The 25,761-nt window shown below is 34.8% G+C and overlaps 1 protein-coding gene and 1 long non-coding RNA gene across 3 annotated transcripts in view; both read left to right on the forward strand.

Moving 5' to 3' along the window:
• The window catches only part of LOC132106431 (protein eva-1 homolog A), a 51,952-nt gene that overhangs the window by 12,279 nt on the left and 13,912 nt on the right, over positions 1–25,761 (forward strand). The window contains exons 3-5 of one of the 2 annotated variants that reach the window (XM_059512103.1): positions 1,198–1,321; positions 2,359–2,511; positions 15,301–15,444. In XM_059512103.1, the coding sequence (XP_059368086.1) occupies positions 1,198–1,321; positions 2,359–2,511; positions 15,301–15,444 (421 nt within the window). Of the gene's footprint in view, positions 1–1,197; positions 1,322–2,358; positions 2,512–15,300; positions 15,445–22,528; positions 22,813–25,761 lie in introns of those variants that run through there. The other variant, XM_059512104.1, reaches the window with a different exon arrangement.
• On the forward strand, positions 11,980–13,978 carry LOC132107196 (uncharacterized). The gene is made up of 3 exons (XR_009424247.1): positions 11,980–12,182; positions 12,273–12,335; positions 13,851–13,978. It is a non-coding gene; the product is annotated as an uncharacterized LOC132107196 (long non-coding RNA).

Here is a 25,761-nt window from a genome sequence, read left to right on the forward strand (position 1 = left end):
CCTCCAGTCAACTTCAGTGTTAATTTACAATCATTTATATACTGTTATACTATTTATTAATATTAGTTTACGTTTTAGTAATGTTATGCTTTTTTTTCTTGTTTTTTATTTTTACTTCAGTTTTTATGGTTAATAATTTTGTTATGCGCTTGTGATGCCTTTTTTCAGTATTTTTATAATTTTTATAAAGGATGTGCTTTTGTTATTCTCTTATTTTTTTACATTTCTATTTATCTTTCATTTATTTATTTCTGTTTTTAAGTTTAGTCATTTTGATACCTGGTTTTGACATTTTAAATGTGTTTAATATCTAACATAGCTGATGAAGGTGTGTGACTCTGATTTACGTGGCAGTAGCTCTTTTGAACTGCAGTGTTTCTGACAGCACACACACGCGTGATTTACGCTTGCATGCTTGCTAAAACCACACGCTATAAACACACACATGAATAGCTCTGTGTGCCGGAGTAAAATTACACTCTGTGTGTTTTAATGCCCGGGGGAAGGAATCTACTGCAGGAAAAATGAAAGCCATGGAATTCAGGCACCTAAATGAAAGAATTCTGTCTCTCTGTCTGGATCTGTCTGCGTCTGTCTGGGTCTGTCTGTCTGTCTTTCTGTCTGTCTGGGTCTTTTTGTCTGTCTGTCTGTTTGTATGTCTGTCTGGGTCTGTCTGTCTGTCTGTCTGGATCTCTCTGGATCTGTCTCTCTGGGTCTGTCTGTCTGTCTGTCTGTCTGGGTCTGTCTGTGTCTTTCTGTTTGTCTGAATCTGTCTGTCTGTCTGTCTGTCTGTCTGGATCTGTCTGGGTCTTTCTGTCTGTCTGAATCTGTCTGGATCTGTCTTAATCTGTCTGTCTGTATGAATCTGTCTGGATCTGTCTGGGTCTGTCTGTGTCTTTCTGTTTGTCTGAATCTGTCTGTCTGTCTGTCTGTCTGTCTGTCTGTCTGTCTGTCTGAATCTCTCTGTGTCTTTCTGTCTGTCTGAATCTCTCTGGATCTGTCTGTCTGTCTGTCTGGATCTGTCTGGGTCTGTCTGTCTGTCTGTCTGTCTGTCTGGATCTGTCTGGGTCCATCTGTGTCTTTCCGTCTGTCTGAATCTCTCTGGATCTGTCTGTCTGTCTGGATCTGTCTGGATCTGTCTGTCTGTCTGGATCTGTCAGTCTGTTTGACTGTATGGATCTGTCTGTCTCTCTACAGAAGATGCTGGATGAATGTGAGGACAGGCGGAGATGTCAAGTTCTTGTCAACAGTCGTTTGTTTGGGACAGACCCCTGTCCCACCATCAACAAATACCTCAGTGTGCGATATAAGTGCAGGCCGAGTGAGTCTCACACACACACACACACAGGTTATTTTATTCTGGTAGCTGAGCAGAGAGAAATCGAGTCGAATTGAAATAAAAATGTACTTTTATTTTCATTGTTCCTTTCGGCTGATGTCACCATATTATTCATGATAAAATGGACAAGAAGTTCTGCCCAGTGTTGTTTTAGTATCACTGAAATACTAATTAGTTTATTTTTTTAAAGACAGTTTGAATGGTTTTTCATTTTCAGTTAATTTTTTTTTATTTTGTTGTCTGCTTCTCTAATTTTTATTAATTATTGTTATTGCCTTTTATATGACTATATAGTTTTTTCAGTTTTTTATTTTATTTTATTAGTTATTGTTTTTTGTATAGTTTTATTGTATGTTAATATTTATTTTATTACTTTCTTTTTTATTTCAGTTTTTACATTTTTGTAATTTTTTATATATAGTTTTTTTATATTTCTATTGAGGTTTTTCTTTTCTTTTCTTTTTTTCATTTTCTTTTGTGCTTTTTTAATTATTATTATTATTATAATGACTGCGTTATATAGTTTTTTTTCAGTTTCAGCTATTTTAATAAATAAAGTTAATGAAAATTAGAAATGTTTCTTTAGCAACTTGCTGAATTAAAGTAAATGTAAGTTTTTCTTATAATTTATTTCAGTTAATGTCTTGCTAACTATAATAACCCTGATCCAGCCCTATGTATTTTTCGTTATAAGCTGTTTTGCAAATAAAAACATCAAATTACGGTTGCCAAGAATGTATTTATTTGATTACAAATACAGTAAAAACAGTGATCAAATAAATGCAGCTTTAGTGAGCATAAGAGGCTTCTTCAAAAATAACAAAAATATTTACGATTCCAAACTTTTTTAGTTTATTTAATTTAAAAAAATGCAGTAATATTTTTTTTTTATTAAAACAGTAATTTTGTGAAATAATATTACAAATTAAATGAACTTTATTTAATGTATTTTAACTGTAAAATGAGTCATGAATAGTGTTTTGTTATGACAAATGTTGTTATGCGTTTTCTCTTTCTAGGTGAGTATAAGAGTAAAGTGGTGTGTGAAGGCGAGCGTTTGCGGTTGGGCTGTAAGACAGGCATGCAAATTGCGGTTTATTCGGCCATGTTTGGCCGCACACAGCAGGGAACGCTGGAGTGTCCTCCACACCACCGGAGGGCACCATCTGTCGGTAAGAACTCAGACTTCACCAGGTTCAGCTGTAAAACAATGACTATGCTACTTTACACAATCAAGTCTTTTTTGCAAACTCTCAATCTTTATCAGCTCTATCATTGTAGAAAATCCTTGTTGGATTTGGGTTTAGGCTAGTTCCAGTTTCAAACTGCTCACAGACTGTTTACTGACTTTCTGATCAAGGTTAATTGTTAGCTGACTAAATCTGATCAACAGCTCCAATCTGACGGGATTTGTATATGTAATAAAAATAAATGGATGTATGTACTTATTTATATATTTTTTATTTGTATTATATTATTTAGATTTACATTGGTAAATCTAACATATCAAGCAATTATATATAAGTGATATAAATTAATTATTAAATACATTAATATAAATAGTATTATTTATTAAACATGTATATTAAAATTAAAGGAACACTCCACCGTTTTTTGAAATAGGGCTTATTCACATTATTTCCTACATTTAGATAGGTGGGCAAATGCATTTTTGTGTCAGTGCATGCATTGTTTTAGTTTGACTGGGTGGGCGTTAGCTTAGCTTAGCACAATGAATGGAATCCTTTGTTGCCAGCTAGCATGGCCTGAGTAAAAGTGATCAAAAAAATTTAAAAAAAACCACCTAATTACTTCTTGTGGCCTGCGTATTCACAACGAGTACAAATAGTGATCCAGATTAACACTAGGCGATTTCCTAGGCAGATATTGACTTGGGACTATATTATGGGGAAGCACAGGCGAAGCACTGCTGCTTAGGCGAAGCACTGCTACTTCGGCGCAGAGATATCACGCAACACATGAAATCCCACGACTTCCGTCAACATACCGGCGTGAATAGTAGCTGCCTGGCTATTTTCCTTACAGTACACGAATGGCGTTGAACATGGCTGATTTTAAGAGAGACTAAGAGGGTGACTTCTCAGGACAGTCAAGAACCAGAACCATACCTATTTGAACCAGAGTTTACAGAAGACGAGCTGCATGCTTTGGAAATAGAACGACAGGAGGAGGTTGCGATCGCTCGTGATGAGAGCCAACATGAACTGGTGGTGTGAATGTGGGGGAATATGCCAATCTATGCCGACGGAAATAGAGTGTCTATGCTGTAGAGAGTGGGACATGTTTTTGCCATTGATGACCCGGCTCAACACGTTAGATCAAGATGAGCGTGCCCGAAGTTGTGTCACATCTACAGAGGATTTCACGGCGCTGATCCATTCTACAGTACTCGATTTTTTTTCCGGTGTGACAAAGTGAACTGGAAAAAACGCCCCACGCCGAATGGACCGCTGTCCACAGAGTAAGTGATTATTTTAATCATGACGCATGTATAGATCGACCCATATTATAGCTGTATTCACATAGAGTTGATGTTTTCACAGGCAATATAGGTTATATAGGAAGAGAAATAAAAGACAACTTACATGTGCACTTTGTTTTTCCTGTGTTTTCAAAGTAGTCCTCTGGTGCAAAATGTTCTTCGCAAACACGATACTGCTTTATTTTGTTGAGAGGCGTTGAACTACAGATCTCCAGAGCTGCTAGCCATTTATTTCTCAGTTCCACATTAGGTGGAATTCTGTGAAACATTACATTCGTGTATGTCCTTTGCTTGTTCTCACAACCTTTTGCTATGCAGGTAATAACCATGTTTGCTGTAACTTCTCAAAATAAATCATCCAAAAGTGAAGACACTCGGTGCAGGTCACGCCGGTATGTTCTTCTTCTTCTGTTTTTTTTTGACGCGTTGCACGCCGGTATGTTGACGGAATTCGTGGGATTTCATGTGTTCCGTGATATCTCTGCTCCGAAGTAGCAGTGCTTCGCCTAAGCAGCAGTGCTTCGCCTGTGCTTCCCCATAATACAGTCCCAAGCCAATATCTGCCTAGGAAATCGCCTAGTGTTAATCTGGATTGCTATTTGTACTCGTTGTGAATACGCAGGCCACAAGAAGTAATTAGGTGGGGTTTTTTTTATTTTTTTTTATCACTTTTACTCCGGCCATGCTAGCTGGCAACAAAGGATTCCATTCATTGTGCTAAGCTAAGCTAACGCCCACCCAGTCAAACTAAAACAATGCATGCACTGACACAAAAATGCATTTGCCCACCTATCTAAATGTAGGAAATAATGTGAATAAGCCCTATTTCAAAAAACGGTGGAGTGTTCCTTTAAATTACAAAACGTTCAAATGCTCACTGATGCTCCAAAAGGAAAAACTATGCATTTAAGAGCCTGGGTGTGAAAACTTTTTGAATTTGAAGATCAGGGTAAATGTATCTTATTTTGTCTTCTTCAGCATCTGGCAGTACAAAATGCAAAAAAATGATATTTAGGCAAAATAAGAAAAATGTACTCATCTCCATTCTGTTCAAAAGTTTTCACCCCCGGCTCTTAATGGATGGTTTTTCCTTCTGGAGCATCAGTGCGTGTTTCAACCTTCTGTAATAGTTGTATATGAGTGCCTCAGTCGTCTTTAGTGTGAAAAGATGGATCTCAAAATCATACAGTCATTGTTGGACATGGTCCAAATGCACAAAAATACTGGAAAACCAATTTGTAGGAGCTGAAGGACAGCAGGCAGTTTAATTATTCAGGACAAACAAGGGACTCATGAACAACTATCACTAAACAAAAAAAAAACACAGCTGTGGATCATTCAGGTAACAACACAGTATTAAGACTCAGGGGGATGTAAACTTTTGAACGGGGTCATTTTTATAAATTCAACTATTATTTTCTCTTGTGGACTTTATGTAAACCTCTTTTAAGTGAAATATATTATTCAGGTCAGAACTAAATAAACAATAACATGCATTTTGTATGATCCCTCTTTATTTTGGTAAAATAATTTACATTTTGTAGATTCTTCAAGGTGTATGTGAACATTTGACTTCAACTGTAAATATCAATCTATATCTATAAATATATCTATATATCTTTTTTTTGTTGGAAAATCTGAAGTTGATAATTTTGCTGCATTTTTTACAGAATGTGATCATTTTTTTATGTAAATATTTTGACATCAGCCTGTTTGGATTAGAAAACAACTTCTTATTAACAACCTCTTATGCAATTACCCAAGTGTTTTCAACACACGCACACATACACACACACACACACACACACACACACACACACACACACACACACACACACACACACACACACACAATCTGTGAATGACATCATGGCATTTCAGGTGTTTGGTTTCACTGCTTCATTTTTCCTGTTTCTACATGTTTCTGACTATCTGTGTGTGTTTGTGTGTGTGTGTGTGTGTGTGTGTGTTGAATATATCTCATTGTTACTGTTCCAGCATCAAAGCTGAAAGCTGTGCTGTTTGTGGCATGGGTGTGTGTATCTGAGCGGTTCACCAGGAACATGCTTGAATTCAAGGAAACTTCTGGGATGTGTGGGAGGAAATTCGGTCAGAACGTCACTCTCTTTTTGTTTTGAGATGAGGAGCAGCTAATCTCATCTCCTCTTACACTCCTGGAGGCTCTGTGTGTGTGTGTGTGTGTGTGTGTGTGTGTGTGTTCATATCAACTCACTGCACACCCACACAGCTGAGGTTGACACGTTTGGCTCCAGGTCGACTCTTTTCTCAGTGTTTTGTGGGTGTGTTGAAGTACAGTTAATGTGTTTTGTTGGTAGATAATGAGATTAAGACCGCATTTACATCATTTAGTGACCGGTTGGATGTTCTGATTGGCTGTTATTGTGTTGTTGAGACATTTTCACCTCAGTGTGCAGAGACAGATTGATTTGTTGAAGTACAGTGAATTTGGCACAAAGAGACTTTTAATCATAGGTAAGGCTGCTATTATTAGTGAAGTTATATTAAAGTATTATGACATTCACCATCATATGCAGTATCAAGTATGGATGTTTTTTTTTCTTTTGTCTTTTCTTGGCAAAGTGCAGCAATAAATGAGAGCTTTTTGTGCATTTGTGTTTGTGTTTGTGTGTGTGTGTGTGTGTGTGTTCAAATGTTTCCGTCCTTAATTTATCACTTAAATTAATTTTTTTTTTCAGAGAATAAATATAGAATAGTAATCAATGACAATAATTTTACTCATTATGTTATGAATTTAATATCTCCATCTAAACACTTTATATACATTTTTGAAATAAGTCTCTTCTGCTCTTCTGCTCATTTATTTGATCAAAAATCCAGTAAAATTGTGTCAATTTAAAATAACTGTTTCCTATTTGAATGTGTCTTAAAATGTAATTTCCTCCAGTCTTCAGTGTCACACGATCCTTCAGAAATCATTCTAATATACTGATTTGCTGCTCAAGAAACATTTAAAACAGTTGTGCTGCTTCTAATTTTTTGGGAAACGGGATTCTTAAATGAATAGAAAGTTCAAAATAACAGCATTTATTTGAAATAAAAATCTTTTATAACATTATGAATGTCTTTACGGTGACTTTTGATCAGTTCAATGCACCCCTTCTTAATGAAAGTATTCATTTCTTTTGACGGTAGTGTACTTTGCTCTAACACCTCACAGAAGCACAAAGTTCACACCCTCCATGTGTTTCTGTACAGTTCCCACGCCTCATATTTAACCCATCCAGAGCTGTGAACTCAGATTTGTCGTTGATGGAGGACTGAATGTGACCCCGGGGTCTTTCTAGATCTGCAGTGCAGTGTCTGTCAGAAGAGAGGCGATGTATCCCAGTGGCACAGTAAATCAGCTTTAACTTTGACCGCATCGGCTGGTTATGCTGTTCATAAATCAGGTCTCTGTTTACTAACACAACTCTGTGACCTTTGACCTCTGACATTTGTTCAAGCCATTAGTCGTGATGTGACGAAGTGTCTCCGCTCCTCAGATCTTCAGTGACTGATGCTTTGAGCTGAACTCATGCTCAGTGTTAATGGATCTCTCTCTCTCTCTCTCTCTCTCTCTCTCTCTCTATCTGGGTGTTCTGTGTCACTTCTGCGTTTCTCTTACTGGTTCTGGTCTAATTCTGACCCGTTCAGACTCTCTTTATTAACCCCTAACTAGTGGACAGATTTTCACTTTTCACCAGTGAAGTTTATTTTATTTCTAATTCATAAAAAAAAAAAAATTGTGATCCAGACTGTACAAATACATACATATATATATATATTACATTACATTATAATAATTGAATTGAACCTGTATGTATAAAATATGTATGTATATAATTCCAAGTGATCCAGAAAGTTTAAATAATCTATCATAAAAAAAAAAAAAAAATTCAGAATTTACTGAACACATTAGAACTCCTTCATTTTAGTTTTAATTAATTTTATCTTAATTTTTTGTCATTTGGTTTCATAGTTAAAAACAAAGTTTTATTTGAGTCTTAGTATTAATTTATTCAGTTGGTAGTTTTAGCGCTTTAAACTTAAGTCAGTTAATTGCCAAGACAACGATTTCAAATTTCTTCTTATATGATAATATTCATTGGTGAACATGTTTTCTTGCAGTCTGTTCAGACTGTCCTCAGAAGTCCCTTCACTGACCTCTTGATTCATATTACACACCTTCTCTATCCTGCCAGCTCTAATCTGATTGGCTGACTTTATGCAATTTCCTGAAATAAAATCATGATTAGTCCAGTGGGAAATGAAGTGGTGTGACCAAGACACAGCGAATGCTTTTCAGAGTCACATAACCTGCAGACTGTCAGGCTACAGTGGCTCCATCCCTCTCAAATTCAGAAGAAAAGCAGCACTGAAATAGCAACATATTGAAGATTTGAAGTACCTTCACTAAACAATGTAATTATAGGGCATTATTTTTTAAAGTCAGGTATGTTTTATTTCTCAGTGGTTGCTTTTCCTAAACTCAGGACGCTAAGATGAGATTCTAATATACAGTATCTCTCATTTTAGTATCAACAGCATTTCAGAAGTTTCTCGTAAAATTCCTTAGGAGAAATGGAAGTAGACACAAATGACTAATTAAGTTCAATATCAAGATACGGGTAATCAGGTGTATGAGATCAGGACCTAAGAATGTTCTAAGAATGTTCTTTTTGCATTGTCCCTTTTTTGTCTTTTACTTTTTAGGTCCTGATCTCATACACCTGATTACCCGTATCTTGATATTGAACTTAATCAGTCCACTAATTGCTTATTGATGATGGGAGTGGTTTGGAGTGTTTTTATGTGTGAGCACACCAATTGTGATTATCACCTTGCCCTGAGGAAGACCATTGCGGTCCAAACATGTCGGCATTTTAATTTTGATATTGGCCATACCACAATAAAGGCTTCTTAACGTTTACCTTCTCCACCTGAATTCTTTTTGAGTGCCTGGGACCTGTGTATTTTTCACCCTTTAGGGAAACATTTAATTTATTCAGAGCTGTGAATGTACCACTCGTTCATACTAGGGTTATTATTACAGTAAAGTAAATCTAAAAAATAAAAAATGTAATAAAATGATTATTAACCAAAATAGACTTTAAATGAAAATGAAATTAAATGACAAACACAGAAAAAATTACTAAACCTTAAAGAAAATTCAAATTAAACTGAAAAATAGCAATAGCCATATTAGTAAAAGTATAATATATTCAGTGATAACTTTTTTTTTAATTTTGTGATGTATTCGTCATTTTCATTCATTTTTGATATATTTCAAAATAGTTCTAATTTGCTCTTTTCAGTTCATTTTTCACTTCTAATTCTTTTCAGTTATTTGTAGTTTTTCAGTTCATTTTCAGTTTGTCATCTAATATAATTATAACATTTTATTTCAATGCATGATTTCACTGATTTTGCTTAGTTTTAGCTAAGGTTTTCGTTTTAGTTAGCGATGCACTCTTAGAAAAAAGGGTTCATTGGGGTTCTATATAGAACCATAGGGTTCTTTACTCAACTCCAAAGAACCTTTGCTAAAATGCTAAAAAGGTTCTATAATGACAAGAAAGAACCCTTTTGGCACAAAGGTTCTTTAGGCTATTATTCATTCATATATTACATTATTCTGCAACATTTTCTATTTGTAATTAAATTATTGTTTGTAGTAACTTTAATATCACATTTTAATCATGCAGATTTTTGGAGAAAAACTGAAATGGCACTCTTCGTGTGATATTGATCATTAACATGCATTCATAAATGCATTTGAATACACCGAATAATGCAGTGAAAGAACGCACTCAAAATGCACACGCGCCAGCGCACTAGTATGACTTCATCATGTAACTTTACATTAGCCTAGATGCATGGAAAACATAATTAGAACTAGCTACTAAATTAGTTAAAAATGCCTATCCATATACAGCTATGATTCGCGAACCCCAAACTGACTCAAATGATTCTCGAACCTGCTCCAAACTTCCAAACTGAATCAAATGATTCGCGAACCCGCTTTGAACTCCCGAACTGACTCAAATGATTCGTAAACCCGCTCCGAACTCCCGAACTGACTCAAATGATTCGCGAACCTGCTCCGAACTGTCGAACTGATTCAAATGATCCGCGAAGCCGCTCCGAACTCCCGAACTGACTCAAATGATTCGCGATCCCGCTTCGATCTCCCAAACTGACTCAAATGATTCGTGATCCCCAAACTGACTCAAACGATTCGCGATGCCCAAACTGACTCAAATGATTCGCGCTCCGAGCTCCCAAAATGACTCAAATGATTCATGCTCCGAACTCCGAACTGACTCTCGCATTTACTAAACCCGCTCCGAACTCCCAAACTGACTCAAATGATACGCGATCTCGCTCCGAGCTTCCGAACTGATTAAAATGATTTACGCGCCGAACTCCCGAACTGCCTCAAATGATTCGCGCTCCGAACTCCCGAACGGACTCAAATGATTCGCGCTCCCAACTCCCGAACGGACTCAAATGATTCGCGATCACGCTCCGAACTCCCAAACTGACTCAAATGATTCGCGATCCCCAAACTGAGTAAAATGATTCGCGATCCCGCTCCGAGCTCCCGAACTGATTAAAATGATTCACATGCCGAACTCCCGAACTGACTCAAATGATTCGCGATCCCCAAACTGAGTCAAATAATTCGCGACACCGCTCCGAACTCCCGAACGGACTCAAATGATTCGCGCTCCGAACTCCCGAAAGGACTCAAATGATTCATGCTCCGAACTCCGAACTGACTCAAATGATTTGCGAACCCGCTCCGAACTCCCAAACTGACTCAAATGATTCGCGAAACCGCTTTGAACTCCAGAACTGACTCAAATGATTCGCTAACCCAATTTGAACTCTAGATCTGACTCAAATGATTCGCGATCCCGCTCCGAACTCCCAAACTGACTCAAATGATTTGCGAACCCGCTTTGAACTCCAGAACTGACTCAAAAGTTTCGCGAACCTGCTTAGAACTCTCAAACTGATTCAAATGATCCTCAAACCCGCTCCGAACTCCCAAACTGACTCAAATAATTTGCGATCCCCAAACTGACTCAAATGATTCACAATCCGAAGTTCCCATCCAAATCAAATGACACCGCCAGCTCTACTATTGGCTTAGTTCTCTAATTTCATAACATTTACTGAAATTAAGGTACGAAAAGTATGTTGTTAACAAATAAAATATGAATATTTCCATTCCGAACTGCTTTCCACGTCGAAACATCCACGAACATAACCAGGTGAGCAGATCACTCCCTCACTATTTGATTGCTCTAGTCTTTATCCACTCATCATCATCATCCACCAATCAGAACACACGAGAACTCTTTGACCACAGCTGCTGTGCTTCAAAAGCTCTTGCAGCAGCTCAACACTGGTTTTCTCTGAGGTGGTCGGATCACATCAGATTATGGTTAATCTTGCAGATCATGACTTATATCTACTCCTCCTCTCCCAGCAGTTTGGTAATATAAAGATTCCTCCTTTGAACTCCCACCTCTTCTGTGGGTTTTATTGTTTCTGGGTGTGAATTTGGGTTCCTGGGCTCTCAAAAAAGAAACATTTTGAATATCCAAGGTGAACGTTATGACAACACACTCTTAGAAAAAAGGGTTCATTGGGGTTCTATATAGAACCATAGGGTTCTTTACTCAACTCCAAAGAACCTTTTATGCTAAAAAGGTTCTATAATGTCAAAGAACCTTTTTGGCACAAAGGTTCTTTAGGCTATTATTCATTCATATATTACATTATTCTGCAACATTTTCTATTTGTAATTAAATTATTGTTTGTAGTAACTTAATATCACATTTCAATAATGCTGATTTTTGAAAAGTTGGATGTTTTTAGCTCGATGCGGTGAGGACGCACCTGGAAAAATGAGCACGCGTCGCTTCCTTTATGAGTGCGCCTACATTTGAAATGAACTTGAGCGCACAAAAGACGCGATATGTGAACGGCCCCTTACTTATAGCCTTGTTTGCTGCTCTTTAATTTCATTCTTTGTCATTTATGCGAAATTATGTACCACAACTTATCAGTTTTGCTTTATGGATTAAATTTTTTTATCTGTTGAACACCAAACATAAACAAAAAGAAATAATAAACTCATTATTTTCATCAATTTTACAAAGTAAACAATTTGTTTGCATTTGCGCGAGCATATTCACACAGTGTTGTCTTGCGAGTGCAGTGCACGTTTTTGAATTCCAACGGTCGAGAAGAGATTGATCCCCGTCTGCTGATTTAAATTGATGGTCTGATGGAAATATTGTTGTGGTAAGTCAGAGAAATAAAATTTTTTTTAAAGTAATTTACTTTTTATAATCTTTAAACCCATTAGTAATGAAGTTGTCAATGTTTCTACAGCGGATTTACACTAAAACACGAAAGAGCCTGAACCGCGACAGTCTCACAAGTTGCCTTACATCGGTAAGTTTTGTTGTGCTTGTTGCAAACTGTTAAATCCACCCAGTCCCAGGAGGTTTGTCTGTTTTATCCTTCTTCACTAAAATGTCTTAAAATTTCTTGGTTATAGACCAGTAATGCTAGGAGATTGTAGATATACAATAGGAATTTTGTTATTTACTACTTTTTTCAGATTATATTAAACCTGGAAAATATTGGAGAAGATCAATTAAGTTTTCAGGAGCAGATTACTGTGATAAATGCTGAACTATGTAAAAGACAACCTGCCTACAACAACATTTTTTACAACCTCAGTTGCATTGCTTCACTGCCATTCATAAATCCTCTCCTGTGTTCTCATGGAGTAGTAAAGTGTCCATTGTAAGCATACTTCCGAATCTCAGCAGAAGTACTTTGATTTTGGATGCTGCTCTGCTCACATACTAATTAATGATTCATGTTTGAAAGTGAAGTGTAAAATAAATTATATAAATATTTTATTTGACTAAGTAATTACAGTAATATTTCAGTCTTTATATACTAATAATTGAATTAAAAATAAGCAAAATAATAATGTTATTATTTAGATGTTGTTATTTGTTCAAATTTACAGGGTTTCCAAAAACAACCATCAGAGCTAAAATATAATGTGTACCAATAACCTGTTTTGTTTTGTTGTTTTTGTGTGAACAGATATTGCAGATCTGGAAAAAAATGCAGCACTGCTAATCTTATCATCTTTATTCAGAGAAAACATCAAGTTTCTCTTCTGTCTGGACAATGTAAGTTTTGATATGTCATATCTTTGTGTTGGTGGGGGGGAAAATCTGAACTTGAGTTCCAAACTGTATGACGTTCATCGTGAAGAGCAGATATTTGAGATGCCATCATTTTAAAGAATTGACAGCCACGATCACTTGATTGCATGTAGCTCTGTGAATGTGATAACAAAATTAAATAAAAATGTCTTGCTCTTGTAGAATAATATTCTAATGAAGAATGTTTTACTCTTATTGACAGTTGTTTTGTAATATCAGGAGAAATACAAAGATGTTAAAATTGAGAGAAGGCTGCTCAGTTTCTCACAAAAACATTTGCACAATTTAAATGAAAGACGTGGAGGCAAAAAATCACTGATGCATTTTTTTTTAGCAACCGGCCTTTAGATCTAGCATTCTGCATGCTTTAAATCAGATACAGAAATGATGTAGCTTGAACAAAGAGAGAAAGTGAGAAACTGCATGTGTGAATAATGTTTGTGTAGTGTCTCTTCAATAATCAAGCTGCAAGTTTAGTTAAATCAAAAACAGTTTTTAGTTTTTCAGTATGCTATCCAAGCTATTTTATCAATGAATATTGCATTGATCACGAAGTTTCTGTGGTCATGATTGTTTGTGAGTTGTGTGCATCCTAGCCAGTGAATTGTTCCTTTTCCACTGTGGTAAAAAAAATGGTCAGTCACATCCCTAATTGTTTGGAAGAAAGTATGCAAGATTCTAAGTTATTTCACAAATATTTTATATGTTTTCCAACTTGCAGGAATCAGTAAAGCCAACTCCGACTATAGTTTTTCATGAAGCTTCAAACCCCCTCCATGCAAAAAGAGGCAACATCAATATGGAGGGTGTCAACATTGTGAGCGCAGAAATGGATGTGATGGAGGCAATGGAGTGCCTCTTTGCTACTTATTTCATATTCAGTGTGGAATACCCCAAGCACATCACTCACATGATGAATTTTGTTGAGCAATACCTGTTAAAAAAAAAAAAACTGTCTGTCCCAGTGCTCAAAATGTATAATCAATTATCATAATACTATTCACGATATTTCGTGAATAGTGCTAATATAAATTTGTAAATATGAGGCGTTTGATGTTATTCTGAAATGCTGATCTCAATTTTAATCTATGTATTCACATTCTTTATGAGTGATATTAATATGAATTTGTAGATTTGAAGTACTTCTATATCTGTATATTTCCATTGTGAGTTATATTAATATGGATTTGTAGTTTTGAGGTACTTGATGTTGTTCTAACCCTGATGGGAATTTAGATGAAACTGTATATTTGCATTATTTATTAGTGATAGATTAATGTAATTTTATAATGGACTTATTTTGTAATATGTAGATGTAGGTGAAACTCTATTTTCATTATTTATAAGATTTTGTAAATGGTGTTTTAAGGTTGATTTGTACATTTAAAGCCTTGAATATTTGAAATTACTTTTTGTTAATATAAATAAATGACTAGGTCTGTGCTTTTTTTCAGTATTCATGGGTGACTTTTTTATGTGAATTACATTTTTACATTTTAGGATCTTGATGTTTGTCAATTATATGAAATATTTAATCCGGAAAGGACAAAAGAAATAATCATGAATGAACCCCTAAAGGGTTTTTTGATTGAACCCTTAAAAAGGGTTCTATATAGAACCTTTTAGGGGTTCCAAATACGTAGCGCCTGAAAGAACCTTTTAAGGAACCTTTTCTTCTAAGAGTGTGATACACAGTTTAACGTGGTGTGCTAAAATAACTACAAAATAAACTACAACTTAAATTTAAATAAATTAAAAAAACCTCAAATGACAATTACTAAAACTTGAAGAAAAATGTAGATGAAATTTAAAAATATAACTAAATTCACACTATAAGAACTATAATAGTATTTCAATTATTTGAATTTTATTTCTAAATAGCGACTTTTATTTCTTTTGTTATATTTTCAGAACCAATAATTCAGACTTTTCATCGCAATACTAAAATCACACTAGTTCATAAATCAGAATTTGCTGGCAACATTGTCTCTTGAAATGACAAATTCTCCAGTTGATAACATTCAGGAACATCCTCATTTGGAGCAATGATATCTAAGTGAAGCAAGCACTGATTTTTTTCTTTCTTTCATTCATTAGAAGTCAGTAGATGTCTATATTGTATGTGTGTGTGTGTGTCCTGAGATCTCACCTGACGTGTCATGTGGTTCCAGACTGCTCATCAGATGTGGCTCTGCAGGTGATGACGTCACGTTGCCAGGGGAAACGCTCCTGTGTGGTCCGCGCCTCGACACAAGAGTTCGGTGACCCCTGTTACCACAGCACCCGCAAATACCTCAGCGTCATACACACCTGCGGTGAGTTACACACCTCACACCTCAACACATCATCCTCACACACCTCCAGTCCCTTCAGTGACTACACTACACTGAGCAACAGCTCGCTCTCTCTGCCACTCAAACCAGGTCTGAGCACTCATAATTAAAAACAAAATATAAAGGTCTTATCCACTGATGCTTTTTAACCAGTAGCACTAAATCCGGAAGCGTGTATACTTGCTTGCCGTAAAACCTGCCAAAATAATAAGCGGAAGAAGATGGATGGATGGATGGATTGATTTTAAGTTTGAATATGATGAAAACGCTTTTATTTATATATTTTTAGACGCTTTTATCCAAAGCTACTTAAAATTGGGGAATACATAAAGCGATTCTTCTTAAAGAGGCAAACAAAGAAAGAAGTATTATTATATTAGCTTTTTATTTTTAAGTTTACTATAAAATAAATGTATTTGTATTTAATTCTAGGACTGCCTTTTATTTTTAATAATATTATCACACACTATTATTTAGTTAATTTACTATAATTTTATAAAAATTAAACTAAATAAATAAAGTGCAATAATATTATAACTATTATTGGACTGTTTTGAAACAACCGATTGGGAGGTTCTGTGCAAATCACATGAGGAGGACATTGATAGTCTAACTGAATGTATTACAGATTACATTAACTTCTGTGTTGAAAACACAGTACATACTAAAAAGATCAAATGTTATTCAAACAATAAGCCTTGGGTTACCTCTGAGTTAAAAGTATTATTAAACAAGAAAAAGAGGGCAGGATAGAGGTTATTGAAAGTTAAAGTTAGAGAGGGGAAAGTGAGTTATAAGTTAAAAATGGAACAAAACTACAACAAAAGAATGTGAGAGAAGTTTGGAAAGATCTAAATATGATGTCCGGACATGAAAATAAAGTTAGACTGTATATTGTCCTTGGTGGTCAGATATGGGCAGATGGATTAAATTAATTTTTTAATAGATTTGATACTGGGTCTAATGATAATCTTGAACATCTCCCGCAAAGTAGCTTACTCTCCAATATTTATATCCCAAGCTGTTAGCTCATCCTTTTCTCCCATTTCTCCCATTTGTGAGTATATTCCTGGCTTTTCTATGTCAGTTGAACAAGTAAGAAATGGTTTAAGGAGAATTAAGATAAATAAATCTCAAGGTCCGGATGGCATTAATCCTAGAGTCCTTAAAGTCTGTGCTGATCAGATTTGTAGGGTGGTGTATTATATTTTTAATCTGAGTCTGCGCTTGGAGAAATTACCTGTTTTATGGAAGACATCATGCATAGTACCTGTACCCAAGTTAATAAATCCCAAGGAGTTTTCACATAGACCAATAGCTTTAACGTCACAGTTAATGAAGGTGTACTAGTACTAGATTACTTAAAGTCAGTATTGTGTGGTGCTGTGGATAAACTTCAGTTTGCTTATAAAACTGGTGTTGGGGTTGACGATGCACTTATATACCTCTTGCATAAATCTTTAAGTCATTTAGAGACCCCGGACAGTACTGTCAGGATTACTTTCTTTGACTTCTCTAGTGCGTTTAATACTATTCAGCCCTCACTATTACAAACTAAGATGGAAAATGCTGGAGTACATCATGGTATGGTAAATTGGATAATTGACTATCTTTCAAATAGACCACAGTATGTGAGGATGCAGGACTGTGTCTCTCAAGTAGTGATGTGCAGCACTGGAGTCCCTCAAGGAACAGTTTTAGCTCCATTTTTGTTCACTTTTTATACGTCAGATTTTCCGTACAATTCTAAATCATGTCACCTTCAGAAATTTTCTGACGACTCGCCAATTGTTGGCTGTATAACGGACCATGATGAGAGCGAATATAGGGAGCTACTAAAGAGTTTTGTGGACTGGTGTGAGAAAAATGGTCTTAGGCTAAATGCAAGTAAGACAAAGGAAGTTGTAGTTGATTTTAGAAGTTTTCCTCAGCAAGTGGTACCAGTAAAAATAAGCGAGTCAGAAGTTGAGATCGTAAAAACGTACAAGTATTTGGGTGTATATTTGAATAATAAGCTCAAATGGTCTGACACACGATGCAAGGCTATAGGAAAGGTCAAAGTCTTATTCATTTGTTAAGGCCACTGAGGTCCTTTGGTGTAAGTCATGTACTACTTAAGACCTTTTATGACTCTGTGGTCTCATCTGTGATATTGTACTTTGCCACAAGTTGGGGAGGGGGACTGCTAAGGAGACGAATAAGTTAAATAAACTAATAAAGAAGGCAGGTTCTGTCGTAGGGAGTGTGTTACCCACCTTCAAGGTGATAATACAGGATAGAATGATTGGGGAACTATTCGATGATGAATCATGATTATCATCCCATAAATAAAATAGTTTGTGATTTTATGAGTACTCACAGTTTAAGATTGATCCATCCACGCTGTTACAGGGAGCGTTATAGGAAGTCTTTTTTACCAATTACAATTAGGTTGTATAATCAGTGTTATTTAAGATTACATACTTTTTACGATTTATGTTTTTGTATATAATTACAATGTTTGCAACTTGATACTGGAGAACAAGTTTTTATGTTGTTTGTGAATGTTGTTTTAATTTATTCATTGTATGGTTGTGCTGCTGTGACATCTAAATTTCCCTCCAGGGATTAATAAAGTCAAAGTCAAGTCAAGTTAATTCATTTTTTATATTTAATGGGTTTAATGTTTTTTTTTTTTTCATGTGTTGCTTTTAATTATTTATGGCCAAAATAACAGTAAACAATGAAAGTATTGTATGCTCATGTTTTTTATTAATTTAAAAAAATTGAAACAAAATATTTTACAACAAAAATATTTAAAATTAGATAATAATAAGGCTTTTCATGTGTTGCTTCTAAAGATTTCTTTTATGACTACAAAAATAGAAATATACTAAAATAATTGTTTATTCATATCTAAATTAATAAATCAAATAGGAAATAAATATAATAATATATTATAAAATAAATATTAATTACAATTTAAAAATGTACAATTCTATATATTTTAATTTAAACAAACAATATTAAAAAAAATCTATAAAAAGACTTGTTGTTTGTTGCTGTTAATGATTTATTTTATGGTTAAATAACAGAAAACACTGAATGCATTGTTAACTCATGTCTTTAAATAAAAATTTAATTAAATAATAAACTGTATTATATCATAAAGTTTTAGATGTTTTGCTTTCAGTAATTTATTTTATGGTTATTAGAAATGGATTGTTATTAACATTTTCAATGATTTGGTGTCATATTGTCATTGATAATCAGAAAGAGATTATTTGTCTGTTTTCTGTCAAATTTCTCCCAAATGAGAAATATCAGACAGCCTATAATATTTTTTGCAATCTGCTGTAAATAATAAAAATTTCAATTTTTTTGAATTTCGTTGCATTAAAATGTATGAGGGAAGAAATGTAAAATGCAGTTAAATGCTGTATCATTAAATTGATCTACAGTTGCATTTTCTCTGCTATTTTGTATCAGTTTTTTTTATAGAATTACACAAACACAAACTATTCTCAAATCAACTGTTCTGTGCTGCTTGAATATGATTTTATGTAATTACAGTAAAGCACATGAATAAATCTACAGAGCTGTGAGACAGTATTTGAACACTAGAGGGCAGTGATCACTTTACAGCTGCACTAGCCATGATTTCTCTGGTGTGAGCCTTAATTATTAGAAAACAGTTCAAAACTGTAGATTATAGCATATAGTTAGAGGTTTGTTCAGATCACCAAGTGTGTCAGTATGATCACTGCAGTCATACTGTTTGTGTTGCTGGTTCTGCAGGGTTTCAGCTTCCAGACCAGACATCAGAACCATTCATCTGTCTGTCCAAATACATGTGGCAGACTATAAAGAGTCGTGTTTCTGAACTTCCACCAAGTGTTTTTACTGCAGTCATGGTTGTGGTGTTTGGGAAGTGTGTGGTTTGGTTGTGAAAACAGACAGAGTGCGGTGTGTTTGTTTAAGAGCAGATATCAGCTGGGCTGTGATTTCAGATGTTAAACCAGACTCATATGTTCAAGTGAGAGTGATCCAACAAATAATCATAGAATCTAGTTTTTCGGCGGTTAGGATGCTGCAGTGAGATAAAAACAAGTTTCTCGGCTTCCTGTGCGTCTGAGTTTGCGTGTCTTTATGCTTCAAATCAGATGAATGTGGTTTGTTTTTGTAAGACTGAATGCAGTTTTTCTAGCTGATTAAACGTCAGTCAGGCCCGACTGAAACTTTCCTTGTACGCTAACTATTTCCTGTCCCAGAAATCTGATGAAACACCAAGCCTTCCCTGAGGAGTCAAAAAAAAAGATAAAATATTTATTAATCTATTAAATATTTATTTATAATAATTAATATATGGATAGACTTTTTTTTTGTGTATTTATGTTATTTAGTTATTAAATAAATCATTACGAAACACAAAGCTTTATGATATTATACATTTTATTCATTGATTATTTGTTAGAAATTTGTATGAATTATTATATTGTAAGATAAATATGTATTAATTTATTAATTTGTTTTACATATTAAAATTGTTTATTGTATGCATTTACTTAAATACATTTTAAAATAATAAATACATATTATAAAATAAATATTAATTTAAATAATCTACAATTCTTTCTTTTTTATTAATGAAAGGGTTGTATTAACTAAGTTTTTGACCAGTTTACTGTCTAATTTCTTGTAAATTAATAGTATTTATAAATTATTATAAAATATTTGTATATTGTGTATATAAATATTAGCATTTATTTATTTACTCATTTATATATTTTATATATTATGATTAATTAATTAGTTAATTAATTAATGCATGAATGTATTCCTCTACTTTTAAAAATGCATTTTATCATTTATAGACATTATTTATAATTAGAAATGTTATTTATAAATTAGTTCAAATATTATTTATGCATTTATTCACTTCTATATTTAGTATTTATTTACCAGCTTGCTCTTTTCTTTTTTCTTTTTTTCTTGATTTGAGTTTATGAGGTTCATATTCGTGGCTCCATTAGTGTGACTGACAGATAATTTGAGTTTAATGAGCATGACTAATGTCTTCAGAACCACTGACAGCATTCAGCTCAGGAGAAATCAACAGAAACCAGTCGGATCATGTGACCCGAGAGAACGAGCCGAGGTGTTTTGGTCTATTGCAGCATACCATTGCCCTTAAAAGGCTGTTCTTTTAATTGGCTTTCAATCCAAACACAAGGCGCCAGCTCTGTTTGCACATGCTCAGTTCAGCCCTCACTCTCTGTGTTTGATAGTTTGGGAGTTACAAGACACTTGGAAGAGCTGAAGTGATTTATTCACTGATTGAAAGAGTGCTGCAGTGTTTGAGAGAGCACGGCATGCTGGGATATCAGCAGTGTTAGGGCAGCACATGTGAAGTGCGCTCGTTCAGTGGGTCATTCGGGGTGTGGTTGAGGTCAGAGGTCATCTGCATAGCTGCGGATCAGCCAATAGGAGGCCAGCAGGCTTCAGTCCAGCACTGAGCGTGTCAGACGCCACACAGGAGGAGTGCGCTGATCGGTTCTCGTGTGCTGGTTTTTGGCCTCCTGATTATTTTTCTTGGGTTGAACTTTTCGTGATGTCATTTAGAAGCTTTTCACACAAACTTTACTGCTTTAAAACTGGTCCATCATGAAGAAGATGAGATGAAAGAAAGTTTGGAGAATGCATTGGTCGCTTTTGCAAATATGGTCGCAAAATTTGTCCATATGAGTATTTCAGGTCTTCTCAAGATATCTTCTTATGATGCACAAGCTGAAGTTTAAGTTGTTATTTACACAATATTCCCCTTCTTTAAGCGCTGATCATTCAGTCAGATGAACTCAACGAACGATTCAGTCTGATTCGTTAAAGCATTGTTAAGTCCATTCAACTCACTTTTGAACCAAATCAACTGATTCATCATTCAAAAGAATGATTTGATCACAAATGCTTCTCTCACATTTACTATTATATTATTCCAAATTTTGAATCGGCTTGTTTTTGTTTTTATTTTAAGTTTTACCAATTTTGTAATGTGCTTTTTTAATTTTATAATTTTTTTTTTCATATTTCTAGTTTATTTGTATTTAATTTAACTTAACTTATTTTATTCCAGATAGTTGCCAAGCCAGAATTTCTCATTTTCATGTACTTTTTGTAAGATTTATTTTAGTATTATTCCTGTGCTATTACAGTATCTAATATTTTGAATGAGCTTATCATTTGAGTTTTCATTTGAAAGTCTCAGTTGGCTTATTTTATGCTCTTTCCGTTTTTATTTATTTATTTATATTAAGCTTTTAACATTTTTATTTCAGCTTTAATAATTGTATTATCTTATTATTAATTGTATTTGATTTAGTTGTCAAGTCAACATTTCCCATTTTTGTTTACATATTATTAATTTTGCATCTAATATTTATATATTTTATTTCATTTCAGCTATATTCCAATTAACATTAAAATGTAACATTTTCATGCTTTTTATGGATTTATTTTTAGTTATTAATAACAACACTGTTCTCTCTCATAAAGGCTTTAAAAAGAGCTAGAACTGATGTTCAGAAACGTCTTGCTTAAAACTATCATATGACTGCTGATGACTTGAAATATAGTGCATATATATAATGGACCACTTTTGCTCTCATTTTGTATTGCTTTTTACACCGTAAACACTTCTGGCACCATATATTCTAACTGCATGGAAAAGAGTTCTTCAAACTTTATTTTGTGTTCTCTGCATGGAGAGAAAGTCATACAGGTTTGGAACGACACGAGGGTGAGTTAATGATGACAGATTTTTCATTTTTTGGTGAACTGTCCCTTTAATCCTAAATTGGCTGAATTGTGTTTTTCCCTTTTGGATTAAAGTCAAAGTAAAGCCAGCTTGTGTGTGTGTGTGTGCGAGAGAGAGAGAGAGAGAGAGAGAGATCAAAGATCCAAAGCCACAGTCTCCACTGAATGAATCTCTAATGTCACTTCCTGTTTCTTTTTGTCTGGCTTTGTCTCACACACTGACTCAAACCTACACGCCCCCTCCAGTGCAACTCCAGCCCCTCTCACCGCCTGTGTGTGTGTGTGTGTGTGTCCATGCCCATGCTCACGGAGGTGCTCAGTGCTGCTCTCTCGCCGGAGAGAAAGCCGTGAATCAGGAGACACGAGCTGGAGAAAGAAAGGCAGGAGGTCACAATAGACTCTTGAGGAGTTTGGTCGTGTGTTTGGAGTTGGAGGAGTGTTGAGGAGTTTCGTTTCACGGCTTGAGCGTCTGTGTGTGGCTCTGAACACACGTGAGCACAGGTAGACGCTGACCACAGGACAGACAGAAAGAGAAAACAGTCTGATTTCCATCATGTGTCTGTAAGTGAGCTTCTGATTTTTATACAGTGTGTGTGTGTGTGTGTGTGTGTGTTTGTGAAGGATTTGTCTTTATAAAGTGACTGTTTGAGAGGATTGGAATGTTCACGTGTTCACTAATGCATCACTAGTTCTATTATTTATAGAAGTTGGTGATTTGAACAAAGCTTGTAAAGTGAGCCATTATATTTTGGTGCCTATTCTAGTCTTACTACAGACGTGAGGGACGATCGTGTACCTAGCAACCGCATAGCAACATGTTCCAACATTATAGCAGTGACACACACATTTACTTGGCTTTAGTAAACATTACTTTTTTTAATGCACATTTATTTGACTTTTATAAAACTAGTTATATGACTAATACTTTTATTGTATAATATTAATTTAAATTGAATATTAAATTATAATGTATTTTATATACATATTTTAAATAATTACAAACTTTCCATTCATCAAAGAAACCAAAAAAAATAAATAGCAAACAAAAGAGACTTTCAAAACTTTTGAGAAAGTGCCTAAAGTAGCTAAAGATTTACTACACACACATTTGACATGCATGGTGTGATTCTGTGTCATTCTGTGTGTGTGTGTGTGTGTGTGTGTGTGTGTGTTTGTGTGTTGTTCTCTTTCATAAGTCTCTGTGTTTCGAAATGAAAATCCGCCTTCAGTTTCCTTGTGATCTTGTTTTCTTTTGCTTTTCTTCACGTTTTTCTTCCTTTTAAACATGCCCTCATCTCTCTCTCTCTCATGCTCTCTCTCTCTCTCTCTTGCTCCCTCTCTCTCTCTCTCTCTCTCTCTCTCTCTGTGTCCTGAAGGAATGACGGATTGAGCAGTTGTAGCAGATGTTTTATTTTAGGTGTGTCGCTTTCACTCCATCGTTAGACGTTCAACGACGTCCTGAATGGCTACAGTTTCTCAAAATGCCAAGCTCTGATTGCCTGGGTTTAGATCTTTTCCAGGAATAATTATGCATTATGCACAGGTTTTTCTCAGTCCACCAGGAAACTAATGTTCTTATGAGGAAGAACCATTTGCTGTATTTGAAGTGTATGGTATGTGATGAGATAAATACATCCTGCTTCTTTTTAGGGTTTTATCTGTGAAATAATTGGTTTTTCGACAGAAAACAGGAGTGGAGTAATGATGCTAAAAAAAAATATATAACTTTGATCACAGTAATAAATTACATTTTAAAATATAATTTAAAAAGAAAACTGATATTTGAAATTGTAATATATATTACTGTTTTTGCTGTATTTTTGATCACATAAATGCAGCCTCGGTGCACAAAAAAAAAAAGTTGGGTTTTGTTTTAGGATTATTTGCATGTAATTATGATACCTTAAAAACAGTGTTACCTAAAACTTAAGTCCTTCTGACTATTTGTCTATATTTTTGAGTTGTTGTAGAATTGTATCATGATCATCTATAACAGTTGTTCTCAGTGACTCTTTGTGCTACTGAGCTTTAAATGGCCTTCAAGTCCATTAATATCCGCAGCATGTGTATTTATGTGTACAGTGTGCGTTCAGGAGACCTTCAGGCACGTTTACAGACACAGAGAGAATATTTTCAGCATATGTGGATTTGTTGGCCAGACTTGTGCCTGTTAGCACTAATTTGTCGGGACAGAGTAAGAGTTTGGCACAGGTTTTCACCGAACAGAGGGACTGAATTTGCAGCTTTATTTTGTAATCATGCGAGATGCGAGCACAGCGGGGCGTGCGCTTATTAAAACTGCTCACTGTAAACAGACGCTTTGAGTTTGTGCTTCCCTCACAGATATGAACCGTGTTACGAGATCAATCCGCTTTTATAACCTTCAGCTCACACGTGTTTCATTTGCATTTAATTTTACAAGCGTCTGTGATACAGTCATGGCACACAAGCTAAGGATGACTTGATAATGTGTGTGTGTGTGTGTGTGTGTGTGTGTGTGTGTTATATTTATTTCAGGGGTAAACTAGTCTTCTGTTCTGCAGGCAGGTACATTCATAAACCAGATCGAATCAGTTTAGACTTGTTGGAGCCAGGTTATTTTTAAAACCACTGAAGCCAGTTGTAGTGTAAAAATGGCCCAACCAAACAAACAATCAGTCAGTCAGCTGGTCAGTGAAACAGACAGATCAGGTCGAGTTTCTCAGTTCATATTTAGAAGAGTTTAAAGGGTGAAATATTACAGATATAATGGTCCTGGTACTTTCAGATGAGAGCAAAACTAAACCTGTATTATGCTGGTTAATGATACATCTTTGACGCTGTTATTGAATTGAGCTGAATAATGACACTATTATCTTCTTTACAGCTGAAATTGTCTTTGTTTCATAATTTATGTTTAACAAGCGCTATATAAATAAATCAATTACTTACTAATACTCATTGTTACTACTCTGTTATATTCTGTATATGTGTCTTATTGCAGATTCAGCATTTTATTTGTGGACCGGAAGACAATGGTTTAATCTTCCTGCAGGAACTTCCTCTGTACACTGCTGTTTTAGCCTTGAACTAGTTTAACTCAATGACTTTTGACTCCCAGGATCCACCCACCTGGGTTTTTATCATTAACTACAACTAAAAGTATACTAAAGCCATTCAAATATATATTTCTGTTACATAAAATAAAATACATTTTAACTGAAATAAAAATTGTAAATAATTTGTTTTACTTATTTTAATTCAGTTAGTTGCCAATACAGCATTTCTAATATCTGATTTGAAATATAAATATAAAAAACAAACATATTTTATATCAGTTAGTTGCATTTCTAAAATTAATTGTTTAAGCTGAAGTACAATAATTTACACTAACACTGAAAAGACAGACATAGTTTAAAAAAACTAATAAAAATTATAAAACACACTATTTTTAACAAATTCAAAATATGAACAAAAAATGTAACAGCATATTAATGAAACTAAGATGTAAAACCAGCCAATCAGTATGAC

The sequence above is a fragment of the Carassius carassius genome, chromosome 27 (assembly GCF_963082965.1).
Source record: "Carassius carassius chromosome 27, fCarCar2.1, whole genome shotgun sequence".
NCBI lineage: Eukaryota > Metazoa > Chordata > Actinopteri > Cypriniformes > Cyprinidae > Carassius > Carassius carassius.